The 17,176-nt window shown below is 37.3% G+C and overlaps 1 protein-coding gene across 1 annotated transcript in view; it reads right to left on the bottom strand.

The window, feature by feature from the left end:
• Positions 1-17,176, bottom strand: part of tln2a (talin 2a) — a 195,098-nt gene that overhangs the window by 92,818 nt on the left and 85,104 nt on the right. The window contains exons 8-11 of the mRNA XM_057832454.1: positions 14,492-14,619; positions 13,018-13,081; positions 12,806-12,910; positions 2,386-2,541 (exon numbers count right to left, since the gene is read on the bottom strand). Coding sequence (XP_057688437.1) covers positions 2,386-2,541; positions 12,806-12,910; positions 13,018-13,081; positions 14,492-14,619 — 453 coding nt within the window. The remainder of the gene's footprint in view (positions 1-2,385; positions 2,542-12,805; positions 12,911-13,017; positions 13,082-14,491; positions 14,620-17,176) is intronic.

Here is a 17,176-nt window from a genome sequence, read left to right on the forward strand (position 1 = left end):
AATACAAAACTTTTTCAGAGAAAATGTATTTGTCCTAAAACCAAAAAAAACTTGACACATTTAAAAATACAGTGGTACCTCACATACGATTACTTCGACACACTATCTTTTGGACATCCGACGTAAAATTTGACTCACCATTTGTTTCTACATTCGACGACCTGCTCGAAATATCGATTTATGACAGCGCCGCAGGTTTTCAATCATTTATTTCAGAACTTGTGCAACACAACATGCCTACTGTCTGCCGCAGTTGACGCCAACAGCAAAACATTTAAAGAGAAAGTAAAATCTCTACCGCACCTTTCTCACTTTCTCACATCAGCCACGTTGTGCATTCAGGTACAGCACGCAAAACACGTCCACCCCTTTAGAACTGGATTCGTTACATTATTAAAAGAATTATTATTATTCTTACAATTTTTATTTATAATTTATTTGTTTTGCCCTGTGTAATTACCATTTGTATTAGTACAAGCAGTATTTATTAAGGATATAGTGAAGGTTGGTAGGTAGGTTCAGGCTGTAGAACGAATTAATGGAAATATAATGTATTCTTATGGGAAAAGGGTTACTATCATAAGATCATTTCGACTTACAACAAACAAGGTCCTGGAACGACTTAACTTTGTATTGTATATAAAGGTACCACTCTACAAAATAAATCTGGATTACCCCATAAAATGCCGACCTAAAATGAGCATAGTGAATTGACCAGATTAAATCTCATTTAGTTTTTCTAATAATATTTATTTCATGACCGATAATACTTTAAATATGAATTATTATTCATGGAACATGTGTCCCATAACATTTACAGGACCCTGTTATCATAACCTTTTGATCATGGAAGAAAAAAAAAAAAAAAAGAAGTGAATCACATGATACGCTAGACTAATTTTCTATCGCATGCAATTCCGGTATGCATACAGTACCATAAGAATAAGACTAGAGTTGTCAATAGCCGATAATATCGGCCGAGAAAAGCATTTCAAAATGATATCAGATAATATCAACATTTGTTTTTCATTATTGATTTTGGGCCAAAATTGCATGTTGCCTTCAAAGTGAATGTAGAAGCATTCTGCCTTCATACAAGAGCTGGTCACACCTTAGCACGACAGTTATGCTTATTGACCATTAGATGTTTCTAAACTAAAATGCTTGGGATTGCTTATGTGAGCAAACCATTTGCATTCATAGTACAAAAAATAAAATAAAATGAACAGTAAATGTTTGAAAAATAATGTTTTATTTACTAAATATAGTGGTTCAGGTCAGGAGAGTTGGCAGGCCAATTGAGCACAGTAATGCCATGGTCAGTACTCTACTCCAGACTCAGTCCACTGTTTCTGCACGTCCCCCAAGGTCTGGAATCGGCCCTTCTCCACAATCTTTCTCAGGGTGTGGTCACCTCTTCTGGTTGTGCAGCGTTTCCTGCCACACTTTTTCCTTCCCACAGACTTCCCACTGAGGTGCCTTGATACAGCACTCTGGGAACAGCCTATTCGCTCAGAAATTTCTTTCTGTGTCTTAGCCTCTTGCTTGACTGTGTCAATTATGGCCTTCTGGACAGCAGTCAGATCGGCAGTCTTGCCCATGATTGTGGTTTTGAGTAATTAATCAGGCTAGGAGTTTTTAAAAGCCTCAGGAATCTTTCGCATGGGTTTTGAGTTAATTTGTTGAGTCAAATAATTAGAGTAGTAGCTTCTTTAAAGTACCTTTTCATGATATGCTAATTTTCGAGATAGGGAGTTTTGTTTTTTTCTTGACTTTTTTGCCAAAATCATCAATATTAAAACAATGAAAGGCTTGAACTACTTCAGTTGTGTGTAATGAATCTAAAATATATGAAAGTCAAATGTTTATCAGTACATTACAGAAAATAATGAACTTTATCATAATATGCAATTTTTTTTAGAAGGACTAGTATATCGGTATCGGTTTGGTATCTGTATCTGATTTTTGGAGTTGGACATGGGCACTTTGGGATAAGGGTTAAAAATTCATTATCGGATAACTCTAAATAAGACAACTGATTTTGTTTTCTTAACTTATTTACATAAGTAAATTTGTCCTTTCGATCAGCAGTATCAACTAGCTACATTGCTAGCTTCTATGCATGGTTAAAGCTATCTTTAGTCCAGATTTGTAACCCTGTGACTGTGATTACGCCAAATAATGTAAATATTGAAATAACTAATAAAGAAAAATGTTACTATTGATCTGTAAGACAAGCAAATCAATCATTTGCTCGTTTAAATATTGCCAATTGTTGATAAATATGTAGCATAAAACCTGAGTGAAGTGAAAGTTAATTTTTCATCAATTTTGAAGCCAAAATTTGAAAATACAGTACCCAAATACTGTACTTATTAATCTTACCAGTGTGAAGCTCTTAGGTGAGGCAGCCCACCTCTTGACGGTCGTGAGCGGCCACTCTTGTACCACATCTTTGGTCCTCTCGTCCACCCGCATCACAGACTCTTTGGTGATACCCAGTAGGCGCGGCACCAACTTGTTCTTGCTTTTCATTTTCTCCTATTTACGTTACAATTAGGATGATAAACATGACGAGACAATAAAAATCTTTGAATCCTCTTGAATTTAAGTCACATACAAGCACGTACAGTGGGGCAAATACAGTAAGTATTTAGTCAACCACCAATTGTGCAAGTTCTCCTACTTGAAAAGATTAGAGAGGCCTGTAATTGTCAACATGGGTAAAACTCAACCATGAGAGACAGAACGTGGGAAAAAAACAGAAAATCACATTGTTTGATTTTTAAATAATTTATTTCCAAATTAGAGTGGAAAATAAGTATTTGGTCACCTACAAACAAGCAAGATTTCTGGCTGTCAAAGAGGTCTAACTTCTTCTGACAAGGTCTAACGAGGCTCCAATAGTTACCTGAATTAATGGCACCTGTTTTAACTCATTATCGGTATAAAAGTCACCTGTCCACAACCTCAGTCAGTCACACTCCAAACTCCACTATGGCCAAGAGGCCCAAGACCAAAGAAATGTCGAAGGACACCAGAGACAAAATTGTAGACCTGCACCAGGCTGGGAAGACTGAATCTGCAATAGGTAAAACGCTTTGTGTAAAGAAATCAACAGTGGGAGCAATTATTAAAAAATGGAAGACTTGCAAGACCACTGATAATCTCCCTCAATCTGGGGCTCCATGCAAGATCTCACCCCATGGCGTCAAAAATGATAACAAGAACGGTGAGCAAAAATCCCAAAAAAACACGGGAGGACCTAGTGAATGACCTACAGAGAGCTGGGACCGCAGTGACAAAGGCTACTATCAGTAACACAACGCGCCGCCAGGGACTCAAATCCTGCACTGCCAGACGTGTCCCCCTGCTGAAGATTGACTGATCACGACTGATCTGTGTAAAGGAAAAAATGAATGGGGCCATGTATCGAGAGATTTTGAATGAAAATCTCCTTCCATCAGCAAGGGCATTGAAGATGAGACGTGGCTGGGTCTTTTAGCATGACAATGATCCCAAACACACAGCCAGGGCAACAAAGGAGTGGCTTCGTAAGAACCATTTCAAGGTCCTGGAGTGGCCTAGCCAGTCTCCAGATCTCAACCACATAGAAAATCTGTGGAGGGAGTTGTTGCCCAACGACAGCCCCAAAACACCACTGCTCTAGAGGAGATCTGCATGGAGGAATGGGCCAAAATACCAGCAGCAGTGTGTGAAAAGCTTGTGAAGAGTGACAGAAAATGTTTGGCCTCCGTTATTGCCAACAAAGAGTACATAACAAAGTATTGAGATGAACGTTTGGTATTGACCAAATACTTATTTTCCATCATGATTTGCACATAAATTCTTAAAAAATCAAACAATGTAATTTTCTGTTTTTTTTTTCCACATTCTGTCTCTCATGGTTGAGGTTTACCGATGTTTACAATTACAGGCCTCTCTAATATTTTCATGTGAAAGAACTTGCACAATTAGTGGTCACTTAGTAGTCACTTATTTGCCCCATTGTAGGGTAAGAAGACGGAGATCTATTTTATCTGACACTGACAGAGAGATATTCATTGTACAATAGGTTTATCATTGTGATTGCCGCTTGAAGGCTGTAAAAGTACACTGCCTCATACTGAGAGCTGTTTCCAATAATTCTACAAAATAGCTACTAATGCAACAACATGTTCGACAGCAAATTGTAAGCAATCATTGTTATCTTTGTAATGGTAGAGGTGTTGATAGTGCGCTAGAATTGGATTGGAAACTTTAAATGGTTCTGAAGAGGAAAACATGTCAGAAATGCTGTTTATATGAACATATCAACAATGGGACACGGTTTGGATTCATCTTTCAGTTTGTTAGGAATAAGAATAAGCCCTGGAATTAAATGGGAAATAAAAGGATTGTGTTACTATTGATGAAAACAATTAGGGGAATCATTTATCTCACTGAAAGACACTTATATTTATGAAATTTAAGAACCAATTAAGTCTTTTGGGATGTGCCTATTTTCTAAAAGGTCTTCTGATGCAGGAGTCAATGTTGCTATCTAATGACAAACAGTGTAGAATACAGTATTTACATAATATCCACCTTCTAAGGTTCTTTAGCCTAGACTTGACTGACAGGCAATTCACAGCAAGTACAGCAAGGTTATCTAAACTTTTTCTCTGAGGGCCACTTTAAGAAAAATAGAAGGATGCAAAGGCCAACTTGAAATACTTCTACTTTCATTAGTTAAAAAGAGGATAAGAATCAGGTAAAACATTAGGAGTGGGAACCTCTTGGTACCTCACGATACAGTACGATTTGCGATACAAAGCTCACGATGACAATGATCTGACGATATAGCGATACAACGATTTTCGATACATTGGTAAGGAAATCATTCTAGGATATTATACAAAAAACTAACAGAAAAACAAGCTTCTGCCATGAATTGGAATGAGTTCATCACTGTAGTTGTCCAATCCATTTGAACTGGGAGTGTGGCAGAAAATGAACGAATGTTCATTCGATGCCATCCCTCCCACTTCAAACGGATTGAATGTCTATGGCCCTCATTGGCAGCCAATACCAGGCAATGAGTAATTTTGGGCCATTTAAGGTTATTGACCTATTGATTTTCAGTTACTTCCTGTTGATTTTGGGGTATTTTATGGGTAACTTTCTGTTTATTTTGCATTACAGAACAGGAAGTGACCTGGGAGTCACCCAAATGAATAGGCAGTAACTCAAACTCAACAGGAAATGACCTGTAAATAACCTAAAATGAAAAGCAAGTGACCTGTAAATGCCCCGAAAATCGGACCGAATGACTGTGAATGCTCTGGTTTTGAATCAGCAAACGTTCCCAGTCTAAATGGATTGGGCATCGAGCACCATCAATGGCAGCCGTTTTTTTTTTTTTATTGACACCTTTTTAAAACGATATCTCGTTTCTTGACAGGAGCATATCGATAACCTTTTGGGATACAAAGTATCACGATATACAGTGGGGCAAATAAATATTTTGTCAACCACTAATTGTGCAAGTTCTCCCACTTGAAAATATTATAGAGGCCTGTAATTGTCAACACGGGTAAACTTCAACCATGAGAGACAGAATGTGGAAAAAAAAAAAAGAAAATCACATTGTTTGATTTTTAAAGAATTTATTTGCAAATCATGTTGGAAAATAAGTATTTGGTCAATACCAAAAGTTCATCTCAATACTTTGTTATGTACCCTTTGTTGGAAATAACGGAGGCCAAACGTTTTCTGTAACTCTTCACAAGCTTTTCACACACTATTGCTGGTATTTTGGCCAATTCCTCCATGCAGAGCTCCTCTAAAGCAATGATGTTTTGGGGCTGTCGTTGGGAAACACGGACTTTCAACTCCCTCCACAGATTTTCTATGGGGTTGAGATCTGGAGAAGCTCATCATGGAGAAGCAGATCAGTTGTCCTGGTCCCTTTGCAGAAAAACAGCCCCAAAGCATGATGTTTCCACCCCCATGCTTCAACGTGGGTATGGTGTTCTTCGGATGCAATTCAGTATTCTTTCTTCTCCAGACACAAGAACCTGTGTTTCTACCAAAAAGTTCTATTTTGGTTTTATCTGACCATAACACGTTCTCCCAGTCCCCTTCTGGATCATCCAAATGCTCTCTAGCGAACCGCAGACGGGCATGGACGTGTACTGGCTTCAGCAGGGGGACACGTCTGGCAGTGCAGGATTTGAGTCCCTGGCGGCGCATTGTGTTACTGATAGTAGCCTTTGTTACTGTGGTCCCAGCTCTCTGTAGGTTATTCACTAGGTCCCCCCATATGGTTCTGGGATTTTTGCTCACCGTTCTTGTAATCATTTTACGCCACGGGGTGAGATCTTGCATGGAGCCCCAGATCGAGGGAGATTATCAGTGGTCTTGTATGCTTTACATTTTCTAATAATTGCTCCCACAGTTGATTTCTTCACACCAAGCGTTTTACCTATTGCAGATTCAGTCTTCCCAGTCTGGTGCAGGGCTACAATTTTGTCTCTGGTGTCCTTCGACATTTCTTTGGTCTTGGCCATAGAGGAGTTTGGAGTGTGACTGACTGAGATTGTGGACAGGTGTCTTTTATACCGATAATGAGTTAAAACAGGTGCCATTAAAACAGGTAACGAGTGGAGCCTCGTTAGACCTCGTTAGAAGTTAGACCTCTTTGACAGCCAGACATCTTGCTTGTTTGTAGGTGACCAAATACTTATTTTCCACTCTAATTTGGAAATAAATTCTTTAAAAATCAAACAATGTGATTTTCTGTTTTTTTTCCACATTCTGTCTATCATGGTTGATGTTTACCCATGTTGACAATTACAGGCCTCTCTAATCTTTTTAAGTAGGAGAACTTGAACAATTGGTGGTTGACTAAATACTTATTTGCCCCACTGTATCACCATTTTGATATTTTGTCATACCACCATAAAACATAACAGGTTTTAAAAATGTATTTATTTTTAAGTGTTAAGTCATTGACTGCCATTGACGGAGATCGACGTCCAATCTAATTTGACGGCATGGCAGGAATCGATCGAACGACTTATATAAGATTATTTATGTAGAATAAAATACATTGGTACCGCTGCATACTAAGTTCGTTCTAGGACGGATTTTCCCATAAGAATACATTATAATTCCATTAATTCCTTCCACAGTCCGAAAACCTTCGCAAAATCCTTAATCAAAGCTGCTGGTACTATTGCAAATAGCAATTACGCAGAGCAAAACAAATAAATTATGAATTTAAAAAAAGGAAGAAAAATAACATAACAGTAATGATAAAAATAATAATAATACCTGTAATAATGTAACGAATCGGGTTCTAATGTGGCGGATGTGTTTTGCGTGGTGTATATGAACGCACCGCGTGGCTGACTTGACAGAGTGAGAGAAAACATTTTACTTTCACTTTGTTCAGCTGCAGCAGACAGTAGGCATGTTGTGTTGCACAAGTTATGAAATAAATGATTAAAAACCCGACAAAGCTGGTGATTTTTTAGAGATGTAAATTATTGTCACCTTAACTTATAAAGACTGACCAACGGAGGTCATTTTAATCGTAAGCCTCACATTTTTCTTTTTTTTTCACCACCTGCACTAACATTGTTGGAACCCATGTTGATTTCTCTCACAAGAAAATCTGCCATGCGTCCGTCTTGCGGGAAAAAGAAGAAACTGCAGCGCTGTCATAAATCGTTGTATTTCGAGCATGTCATCGGATGCAGAAACAAATGGCAAGTCAAATTTTACGTCGGAAGTCGAAAAGATCGTGTGTTGAAGCGATCGTATGTCGAGGTACCACTGTACTAAAGTTTCGCAAATTGGTTTTGACCCTAAAGTATTGAGGGACTCGCTCCATTTAGTGTAACAGAATATAGGCTGATTTAAAGCTTCTTGTGCAGGCTTCATTCAAAGATACAGTGGTACCTCGACATACGATCGCTTCGACACACGATCTTTTTGACATCAGACGTAAAATTTGACTCGCCATTTGTTTCTACCTCCGACGACATGCACAAAATACGATGATAAGACAGCGCCTCAGACGGACACACGGCGAATTTTCTTGTGAGAGAAATCAACACAGGTTCCGAGAAGGTTAGTGCAAGAGGTGGAAAAGGAAAAAGGCAACGTTTACCATTGAAATGAAGATGGAAATTATAGACAAATATGAGCGTGGGCTGCGCATCTGTGACCTGGCTCAGCAGTACTGCCATAGAATACGATCTCGACGGTCCTCCTCCGACCTCCGTTCGCCAGTCCTTATAGGCTAAGGTGACAATTATTATTGTGGTACCATCGCCAAAGAGATCGGCAGCTTCGTCAGGTTTTTCATAATTTTTTTCAGAAGTTGTGCGCAGTTAAAGCCAGCAACAACAGAACGTTAAAAGTAAAATTTCAACTGCACCTTTCTTACTGTGACGTCAGCCACGCGGTGCGTTCAGGTACATCACGAAAAACACATCCGCCACATTACAACCATATTAATTACATTATTACAGGAATTATTATTATTATTAATGTTTTATTCCTAATAATTCATTTGTTGTGCTATGTGCTATTTCTATTTAGAATAGTACCAGCAGAATTTATTAAGGATTTAGTGTAGGTTTTCGGGTTGTACAACGAATTAATGGAATAATAATGTATTCTTCTGTACTGGAACGAATTAACTTTGTATGTAGAGGTACCAGTGTATTTTCATAATTTGCTGCGGGCCAATAAAAACTGTGCAGCTGGCCGCCCTTGGCCCTCAGGCCTAGTTTGGACACCACTACAGGGAAGCACTAGCATGGAAAATTCACACAATGCCATTACTGTCATTAATTTAGTTTGTGCATGTACTGTATACTGTGCTTTTTTTTTTTTTGTGGATCACTTTAGTCAAGAGTTTCCGACAATTTTCTTGTCTGAGGGTTATTTTAGTCAAGGATTGTGTTGTGAAATTACATTATCGATTTTTATAGCTTTTGTCCCCAGTGAAAAAAACTCATTTTTTATTTTGGTCTTTTGGATAAGCGGTTCGGAAGATGAATGAATGAAAGAATGAAACCCTCCCCTTTATGTGGAATTATGTTGAGAGGATAGGAACAATAGACTCAGACTACATTTGTCATTACTAATCACTAATGATCGTCCAAGAAAAAGGAGCTAAAAGGTTTCAGGAGCTACAGACGAACATAACATGGTCCGTGACGTTGGGTCATTGAGGTCTACTTGTGCAAAAGTTATGGAGGGAATGTCAGTTATGTGGGGTCTCCAGGGGGGTTACGAGGTTGGGGGGGGGGCTGAAGGCCGTACTATATTTAAATGCCTCTGCTCTGTCGGATTACACTCAAGGCAGACCCCAAATGACAAAGGTCAAACAAATTCCGAGTGAAAGCTGAGATGAGACCGAGAGGCAAGCTATCCTTTGAGATTTGTGGGTTTTAAGATTAAAATAGGTATGAATATATTCCTGTAGTTTTTTTTTTTTTTTATGAACATGACTTTTCTTTTTTAAAAATTACTTTTTAACTATTAGCCTAACCATTTATAGGGCACTCATTTTATTTAATGGTCAAAGTAATCAGTATTTTTTAGGGCTGTCAAAATTATCGCGTTAACGGGCGTTAATTAATTTTTTAGATTAATCACGTTAAAATATTTGATGCAATTAACGCATGCAATGAATGACCCGCTGGCATATTGCCTCAAACATTACAATGAGGCCGTTTATGGACATTAAGAGTGAAGAGAATGCCACCGGCCACTTGAGGGCAGCGCCGTTCCATACTCATGTTATGTCTTCTAAACGTGAGAGAATTAGTAGTTGTGAGACGTTTATGCTGTATTCACAATGCAATGCAGATTGCTATTTGTGCTCCACACATATTTCGGTAAGTTTTCTTTCTTTTAGTGGCAATTATGTGTCTCTTGTTTTATTTTGGGTAAGATATGTACAGATACAGTACAAGTACAGTACAAGGGAGAACAAGTATTTGATACACTGCCAATGGGTTTTCCCATTGTATATGTTGTACAGTAAAGGCGAGTGGACACAGGCGTTCTTTGGACCGCGCCGTTTATTGGCATAAGCTTCTCCTTCACAACAAACATAAGTATCGTTTAGTGAAAGCACAACAAAAATAATATTCTTATCTCTCAAAAAAAAAAAAAAGTTCACAAAAAGAAAAGCACTTCAATCTATAGTAATGAGGCCCTACTCTGACACACAGTTAAACAATTTCCATATCAAAATAACTATGCAAAATACACGTAAAACTTTTCACTCTATTTTTATTATTGTTATTTTTATTCTTATTATTATTAACTGTACTTTTGATTGAAAATTTTACAAATTTTATTATAACGAAAACATGAAGAGGGGTTTTAATATAAAATGACTATAACTTGTAACTATTACATTTATCGTTTAAGAACTACAAGTCTTTCTATCCGTGGATCACTTCAACAGAAAGAATGTTAATAATGCCATTTGTGGATTTATTTTTACAATAAACAAATATAGTACTGATGTACAGTATGTTGTATGAATATATCCGTCGTGTGTCTTATCTTTCCATTCCAACAATAATTTACATAAAAATATGGCATATTTTAGAGATGGTTAGAATTGCGATTAATTGCGAGTAATTACGATTAATTAATTTTTAAGCTGTAATTAACTCGATTAAAAATTTTAATCGTTTGACAGCCCTAGTATTTTTTTAGAGCTGTTAAATTTATCGCGTTAACGGGCGGTAATTAATTGTTAAATTTGTCGTGTTAACGGGTGGTAATTATTTTTTTTAATTAATCACGTTAAAATATTTGACGCAATTAACGCATGCACGGAATGACCCGTTTATGCGTTGCCTCAAACAGTTTAAAATGACGCCGTTTTAGCACATTGAGAGCGAAAAGGCAGAGAAATGCGAGTGGACACTGGCGTTCATTGGACTGCGCCTTTTATTGGCCTAAGCTTTGGCAACTCTTTCACTACAAATATAAGTATTGTGGCGAGCGACGTGGGGAAGAATGACAGGAGATGATCTTTTTCTTAACACGCTTAATTGAACACAACGCAGAACATACTGTTTACCATTTGAAGCCACCACTGACAGTCATGGTTGCCCAACTTCCCATCATGCATTTGGGCAGAACAGTTAAGTCGCTACAGTATAATTTAGTGAAAGCACAGCAAAAATAAATTTTTTATCTCTCACAGGTGACGATCTTTTTCTTAACACGCTTAATCGAACACAAGGCAGAACATACTGTATACCATTTGCAGCCAGCACTGACAGTCATGGTTGCCCAATTTCCCATCATGCATTTGGGCGGAACGGTTACGTTGTTACAGTATCATTTAGTGAAAGCACAACAAAAATAATATTCCTATCTCTCACAGGTGATGGTCTTTTTCTTAACACGCTTAATTGAACACAACGCAGAACATACTGTTTACCATTTGCAGCCACCACTGAAAGTCATGGTTGCCCAACTTCCCATCATGCATTTGGGCGAAACAGTTAAGTTGCTACAGTATCATTTAGTGAAAGCACAACAAAAATAAAATTCCTATCTCTCACAGGAGACAATCTTGTTCTTATCACGCTTAATTGAACACAACCAGAACATACTGTATACAATTTGTAGCCAGCACTGAAAGTCATGGTTGCCCAACTTCCCATCATGCATTTAGGCAGAACAGTTAAGTCGCTACAGTATCATTTAGTGAAAGCACAACAAAAATAATATTCCTATCCCTCAAAAAAATAATGTTCATAAAAAGAAAAGCGCTCAATGCAAAGTGAACTGGCATTCCCAATCAAAATAGCTGTGCAAAATACACATAAAGCTTACTCAGAATTTGCCTTGACTAGATCTCGAATTAATTTAAAACTCGCCATTGATACCTTGTGGTGTATTTCAATCACTACCTTATGTAATTAAAGCCCATGTGATGTCCCGCTCGGCGACTTCAACAATTGCGAGCTATTAGTTTAGTTTTTGATTGAAAGGTTTACAAATTTCATTCTTACGAAAACATTAAGAGGGGTTTTAATATAAAATTACTATAACTTGTACTGAAATTTATCTTTTACAAGTCTTTCTATCCCTGGATCCCTTTAACAGAAAGAATGTTAATAATATTAATGCCATCTTGCGGATTTATTGTTATAATAAACAAATACAGTACTTATGTACAGTATGTAGAATGTTTCTATGTATCTTTCCATTCCAACAACAATTTGCAGAAAAAATATGGCCTATGTTAGAGATGGTTTGAATTGCGATTAATTACGATTAATTTTCAAGCTCTGATTAACTCGATTAAAGTTTTTAATTGTTTGACAGCCCTAGTATTTTTAGATTAACAGTGGTGGGAATTCTGATTGGAGGACATTGAGGGGGTGGAAGAAGACAAGACATTTAAGGGATCAAAAGCTAAATCCCTTGACTGTATATTGGACTTGGCAGAAGTCCCTGCTCATGCTTGTGGTTTCTTTAGTTTTACTAGTTTTCACAGCATGCACCAGGGAAGTGGCCAACAGGGATATTTGTTACAGGACATGAAAGGCAGTAAAAGTTAAAGTGGACCCCAGATACCTGCTGGGTAATTTCCTTTGACTCTTTCTTATCCATTGAACTCAAAAAGCGCAGCGAAAAATTGCCATACGGCAGATAAAGGGCCTTCATAATTGCATTTTTTTTCTTTTACTCTTTTCTAAGAAGCAAGAAGAAGGTAAAACTGGAGTGTAGTTTTTTCATCCACTGAATGTAAGAGTTGCGAGCCTACCTTGACTAAGAAGAACGAGACTCCGTAAGTCCGTAGCGATCTCGCCAATTTGACGTACTTTACTTTGGCTTCGATCTCTGTCATTTCGCCACAGTTTTTGTGTTCCTGGAAAAATATTTTCAAGTTTTTTTTATTTATTTATTTTTTATAATTAAAGATTCAAAGTTGATTTACTTAGGAAACCTCAACAATAAGTAAGTGTGTGGCCTCACCTGGAATATTTTCTTCTCTGATCCCCTTTGCTTTATGTACTCTTTGGGAAGGAATTCCTTTAAACTGCAAGGATATCAATGGAGAAAAGGAAAAAAAATATGACACTTTACATAGTTTGTGTAGGTAAAGCATATTTATATAATTGAATGATCAAATGATGCTTTTTAACAAAGCCTTTAAGGTCTCAGGGAAAAGTAAATACACATATTCATGATTTTTCTGCAGTACAGCGATCCCCTCGCTACTTCGTGCTTCAAACTTCGCACCCTCAGCCCATTGCGGATTTTTTTTTTTCAATTAAAAAAAAATACAGATGAGCTGTCCAGAGCCGATCCTGTTGTCTCACACTTCCTCCCTACCTCTCACTGCTCTTTGTTTGAGTGCTGGAGTTGCTTATTAAAGGTAACAATGGTTGACGAATGTTTGGGTTTGATCTTGCCAGACACACGAACTTTAAAGCGCCGCAGGTGTCAATCATGGGTTAATTTGTTAAGCAGTTGCTGTGGCAACTCACTGTGTGTAAGTGAGCAGCTCGAGTAGATTTGAGTGGACTCACTCAATGAAGAATTTAATAAAGCCAAGCATTTTTCTACTACCTTATTGTTGTTTAAAAATAATTTTGTGGGACAGTAACATGTTTATACTTATCATAATTATTACATTTGAAGTGCTTAAAAAACATTCATTAAAATATACTGTACATCTACAATTTTTTTTTTTTAAATTATACTTTGGGGGAAAAGCTTTTCTTATATGTATCTCTTTCCAATGCTAAATGTGAATAAATACACTGAACACACACACACAAAAAAAGATATTTTTTGGGTGGGGGTTCGCCACTTCACTGTTTTTCACTTATTGCGGTCGGTTCTGGTCCCCGTTAACCACGAAAAAATAAGGGATCACTGCACTTAAACTTTGAAAGAAATTTACAATATTGAAGGGAATGAGTAAAACATAGTCAATAGTTTGAATGAAGCTTGAGCTCCTTAAACTGATTCAATTATGGGTAAAACCAAGTTTCAGGAACCCGAGCCCAATTTGCCACTAGCTGTCAGCCATTTAAATTTAACCCTTAAACACCAACAACATGAAGCAATTATCAGAGAATCCCAAAATTTGAAAAATAAGGTCCTAATGAAACTTTTTTTCCAATTTGTAAAAGGAAAAGTCAAAATGAATATGTGTAATAAGCACTCTAATATCTATAACCCTTGCTAAATACTGTTTTTTCTTTCTCATGGAACCTGCAGATTCATGTGTTGACTTGCATCCATATCTTTTTTTTTCCCAAAAAGAAATGTTGAAATCTGAATTAGTCTCAAAATCATGAAATTTTAGGTGTATCAAATGTGATACATTTGGCAATAAAGGGTTAAACCAGTCTTTTTAAGGTCACTTTCAGCGATCCTTCAAAGAGGAACTTCTCTTGGAGATTTTGACATACACCAAATTTGAGCAGAAGGTACATACTCGAGGAATCCAGGTTTGTGTTTGTGCTCGATGTAAGGTCCAAACTGGATCTGGGCTTGAATACCGCCAAACTCCCCTGCCTTGTCAAAGGACACCGGGTGTGAACCATTCAGGATGTCATCTCGAGCCTGAATGAACAAAAACTTCATTAATATTCCATTAAAGTATGATCAATATCAGTGTAGAACAGGTTTGATTAAAAAATATGTTTAGACACACCGAAACAATTTTTTTGTCATTTGAGAAAAGCCACATCAATCAGACAATTTCTAACAATTAAAACCAACTATTACGTTCCTCCACGATTGATGACTGCAAGCAAAGAGTTTCTAAACTTCAGCACTGCATTTCTTCGAAATGACCTCACCCACTTCTTAAAAAGAGTCAACCCGCATTTAATCGTTTACAGTGATGCTGCAAAGAGACTTCTAAGCAAATCCAGACACGGGGCCCCCCATTACTAGCTGTTCTCGGCTTCTTACAAGATCCAGCTGATAAATTATGAGGTACCCTATGACCTCGCCCCTTGGCTATAGTTCAGGTCTTTCTGTTTCACATTCCACCATGAAACTTACTGTTACAATTCTCTAAAATTAGCCTGGTATCTTTCAATGGAGGTGAACATCAAAGTCTTAAAAAAATGTCTTCCAGTTTGGTTAGTGCTGTATTTTGAATGTACAACCCATTCAGGGACAGTGGTCACTACAGCAGACAGCCAAAAGCTTACTTAAGACCTTTAACCCTTTAAAGAGCAAGTGAATATATTCGGTTAAAAAAAAAAAAAAAAAAAAAATTAAAAAAATAAAAAGCCTTTTTTCTTGACACTTAATATCTTTAATCCTTTATAAGACAAGCGATTATTTTTGGTCAATTAGATAAAATTTAATATTAACAATTGTTAATATTAAATTCTTAAAAATGATAAAAAACAAAAACGATTAATAAAATCGTAATACTTAACAATAAGGGTCCCTTAATTAATATTATCTAATGCATTTTTAGACAATAACTAATGTTTAAGTAACATTACAATGATTAATATAATTGCTAATCTAACATTTATTAATATATTAATTAACATGAGTTAACGTATTAGTTAATGCATTAGTTATAACCAGACCGTAACTAACAGTTTGGAAAAATACCAAAAATATATAGGCCTATATAGGGTTAGGGTTTGTTAACATAAGCATTTATAACTTTTTAGTTAAGGGACACGTGTTACACTTAACAAAAAGGGTCCTGTAATGGGTAATAAAGGTTGGGGGGGGTGGCTTCCGCATTTATAATTTCCTAGTTTAGGGACACATGTGCTACACTTTACAACAAGGGTCCAAAAAACATTCAGTAGTGGGTTAAGGTTACGTAATACTTATGAGGTACGTTCACGTGAAATAATACCATACGTAAGGTTAGGAACAATCACTTACAAGTACCAGTATTAAGCCTGTCGCAGTATGCAATAATTCCATTTATCGCATGATAAATAAAAATGAAGGCGGTAATTTTTCTGCTGCTATTTATCGCCTCGCGTGCGGCAGACGTGCTGTTAAAAGTTCGGATTCCTTGTTACCAACTGCGCAAAATGCATCTTCGTTCCAGGTCCGGCAAAAAAAAGCGCCGGAGCCAATCGTTCCCATTATATCATATTGTTGAACGTATACCGGCTGCGCCAGTGCTCCGGGTTGACTGCGGACCATCTCCGGCATGCCGGTGTTGTTGACGTGTTGGCGCTCCCGTCAGGGGTGACTTTCACGCGGGGTCGGCTATTTTTCGGCACAACACCGGATATTTGAGTGGCAAATTAAGAGCACTGTGCTTCAAACTCGTCCTTTTTATGAAAGTCGATTGTCATATGCTGGTGTTGTGCAGTAATGAGCAGATGTGACTTCTGTGGCGTTTGCTAACTTTTTTAATGCGCGCACACACTAGATATCATGAAATAGCAAACTAGATGTGCTACGTGCCATTGGCTACGTGAGCCCAGAGTGATTATGGGACACGTAGTCCATATACTACAGCGATGAATTATAAACCGCCATGACTGAATGGAAGTTTAGAAGGCCAAATCAATCCATACCAGTGACTATAGATAATGCTGCAAATATTGTTAATTCAGTACGTGACACAGATGGATTCGGACCACAAATAGGATGACTTGCTCATGTAGTAAACCTAGCTGCTAAGAGAGCTGTAGCAATCAACAGCGTGCCTCGCCTCACTTTACAAACAGTAAAGATTGTTCTCAACACTTTAATACTAAATTTCTTCAGATCAGTAAGAAGTAAGCACATAGATATTTTGCACTAAAATGCATGTTTATATGATGGCAATTTAATTTTTGCCCGTTTGCAAAGAAACAAAAAATACAGTTGTTATTTTTCTTCCCAGAGCATTATATGTATTGAATCAGATCGAAAATCGTGTCTCCTGTATCGAAAATAGTACCGAACAGTGACTTAACTGTATCGTTGCATCCCTATGGAACACCATTGCAGAAGCTATGAGGGGAAAAGTTTTCATTTGCCTAAATCCTTAAGTTATTAACTGCAAATGTATTTATTTTTTTCTTGAAAACCACATTATATTTATTCTGTGTTTCTGTGCGGTATTAATATTGTTGTCTTTTACTTAAGAGGCATGGTCTATTTTTTTTAGTTGTGATTTCTTATCGCGTTTAAATGG

The sequence above is a fragment of the Corythoichthys intestinalis genome, chromosome 1 (assembly GCF_030265065.1).
Source record: "Corythoichthys intestinalis isolate RoL2023-P3 chromosome 1, ASM3026506v1, whole genome shotgun sequence".
Classification (NCBI taxonomy): Eukaryota; Metazoa; Chordata; class Actinopteri; order Syngnathiformes; family Syngnathidae; genus Corythoichthys; species Corythoichthys intestinalis.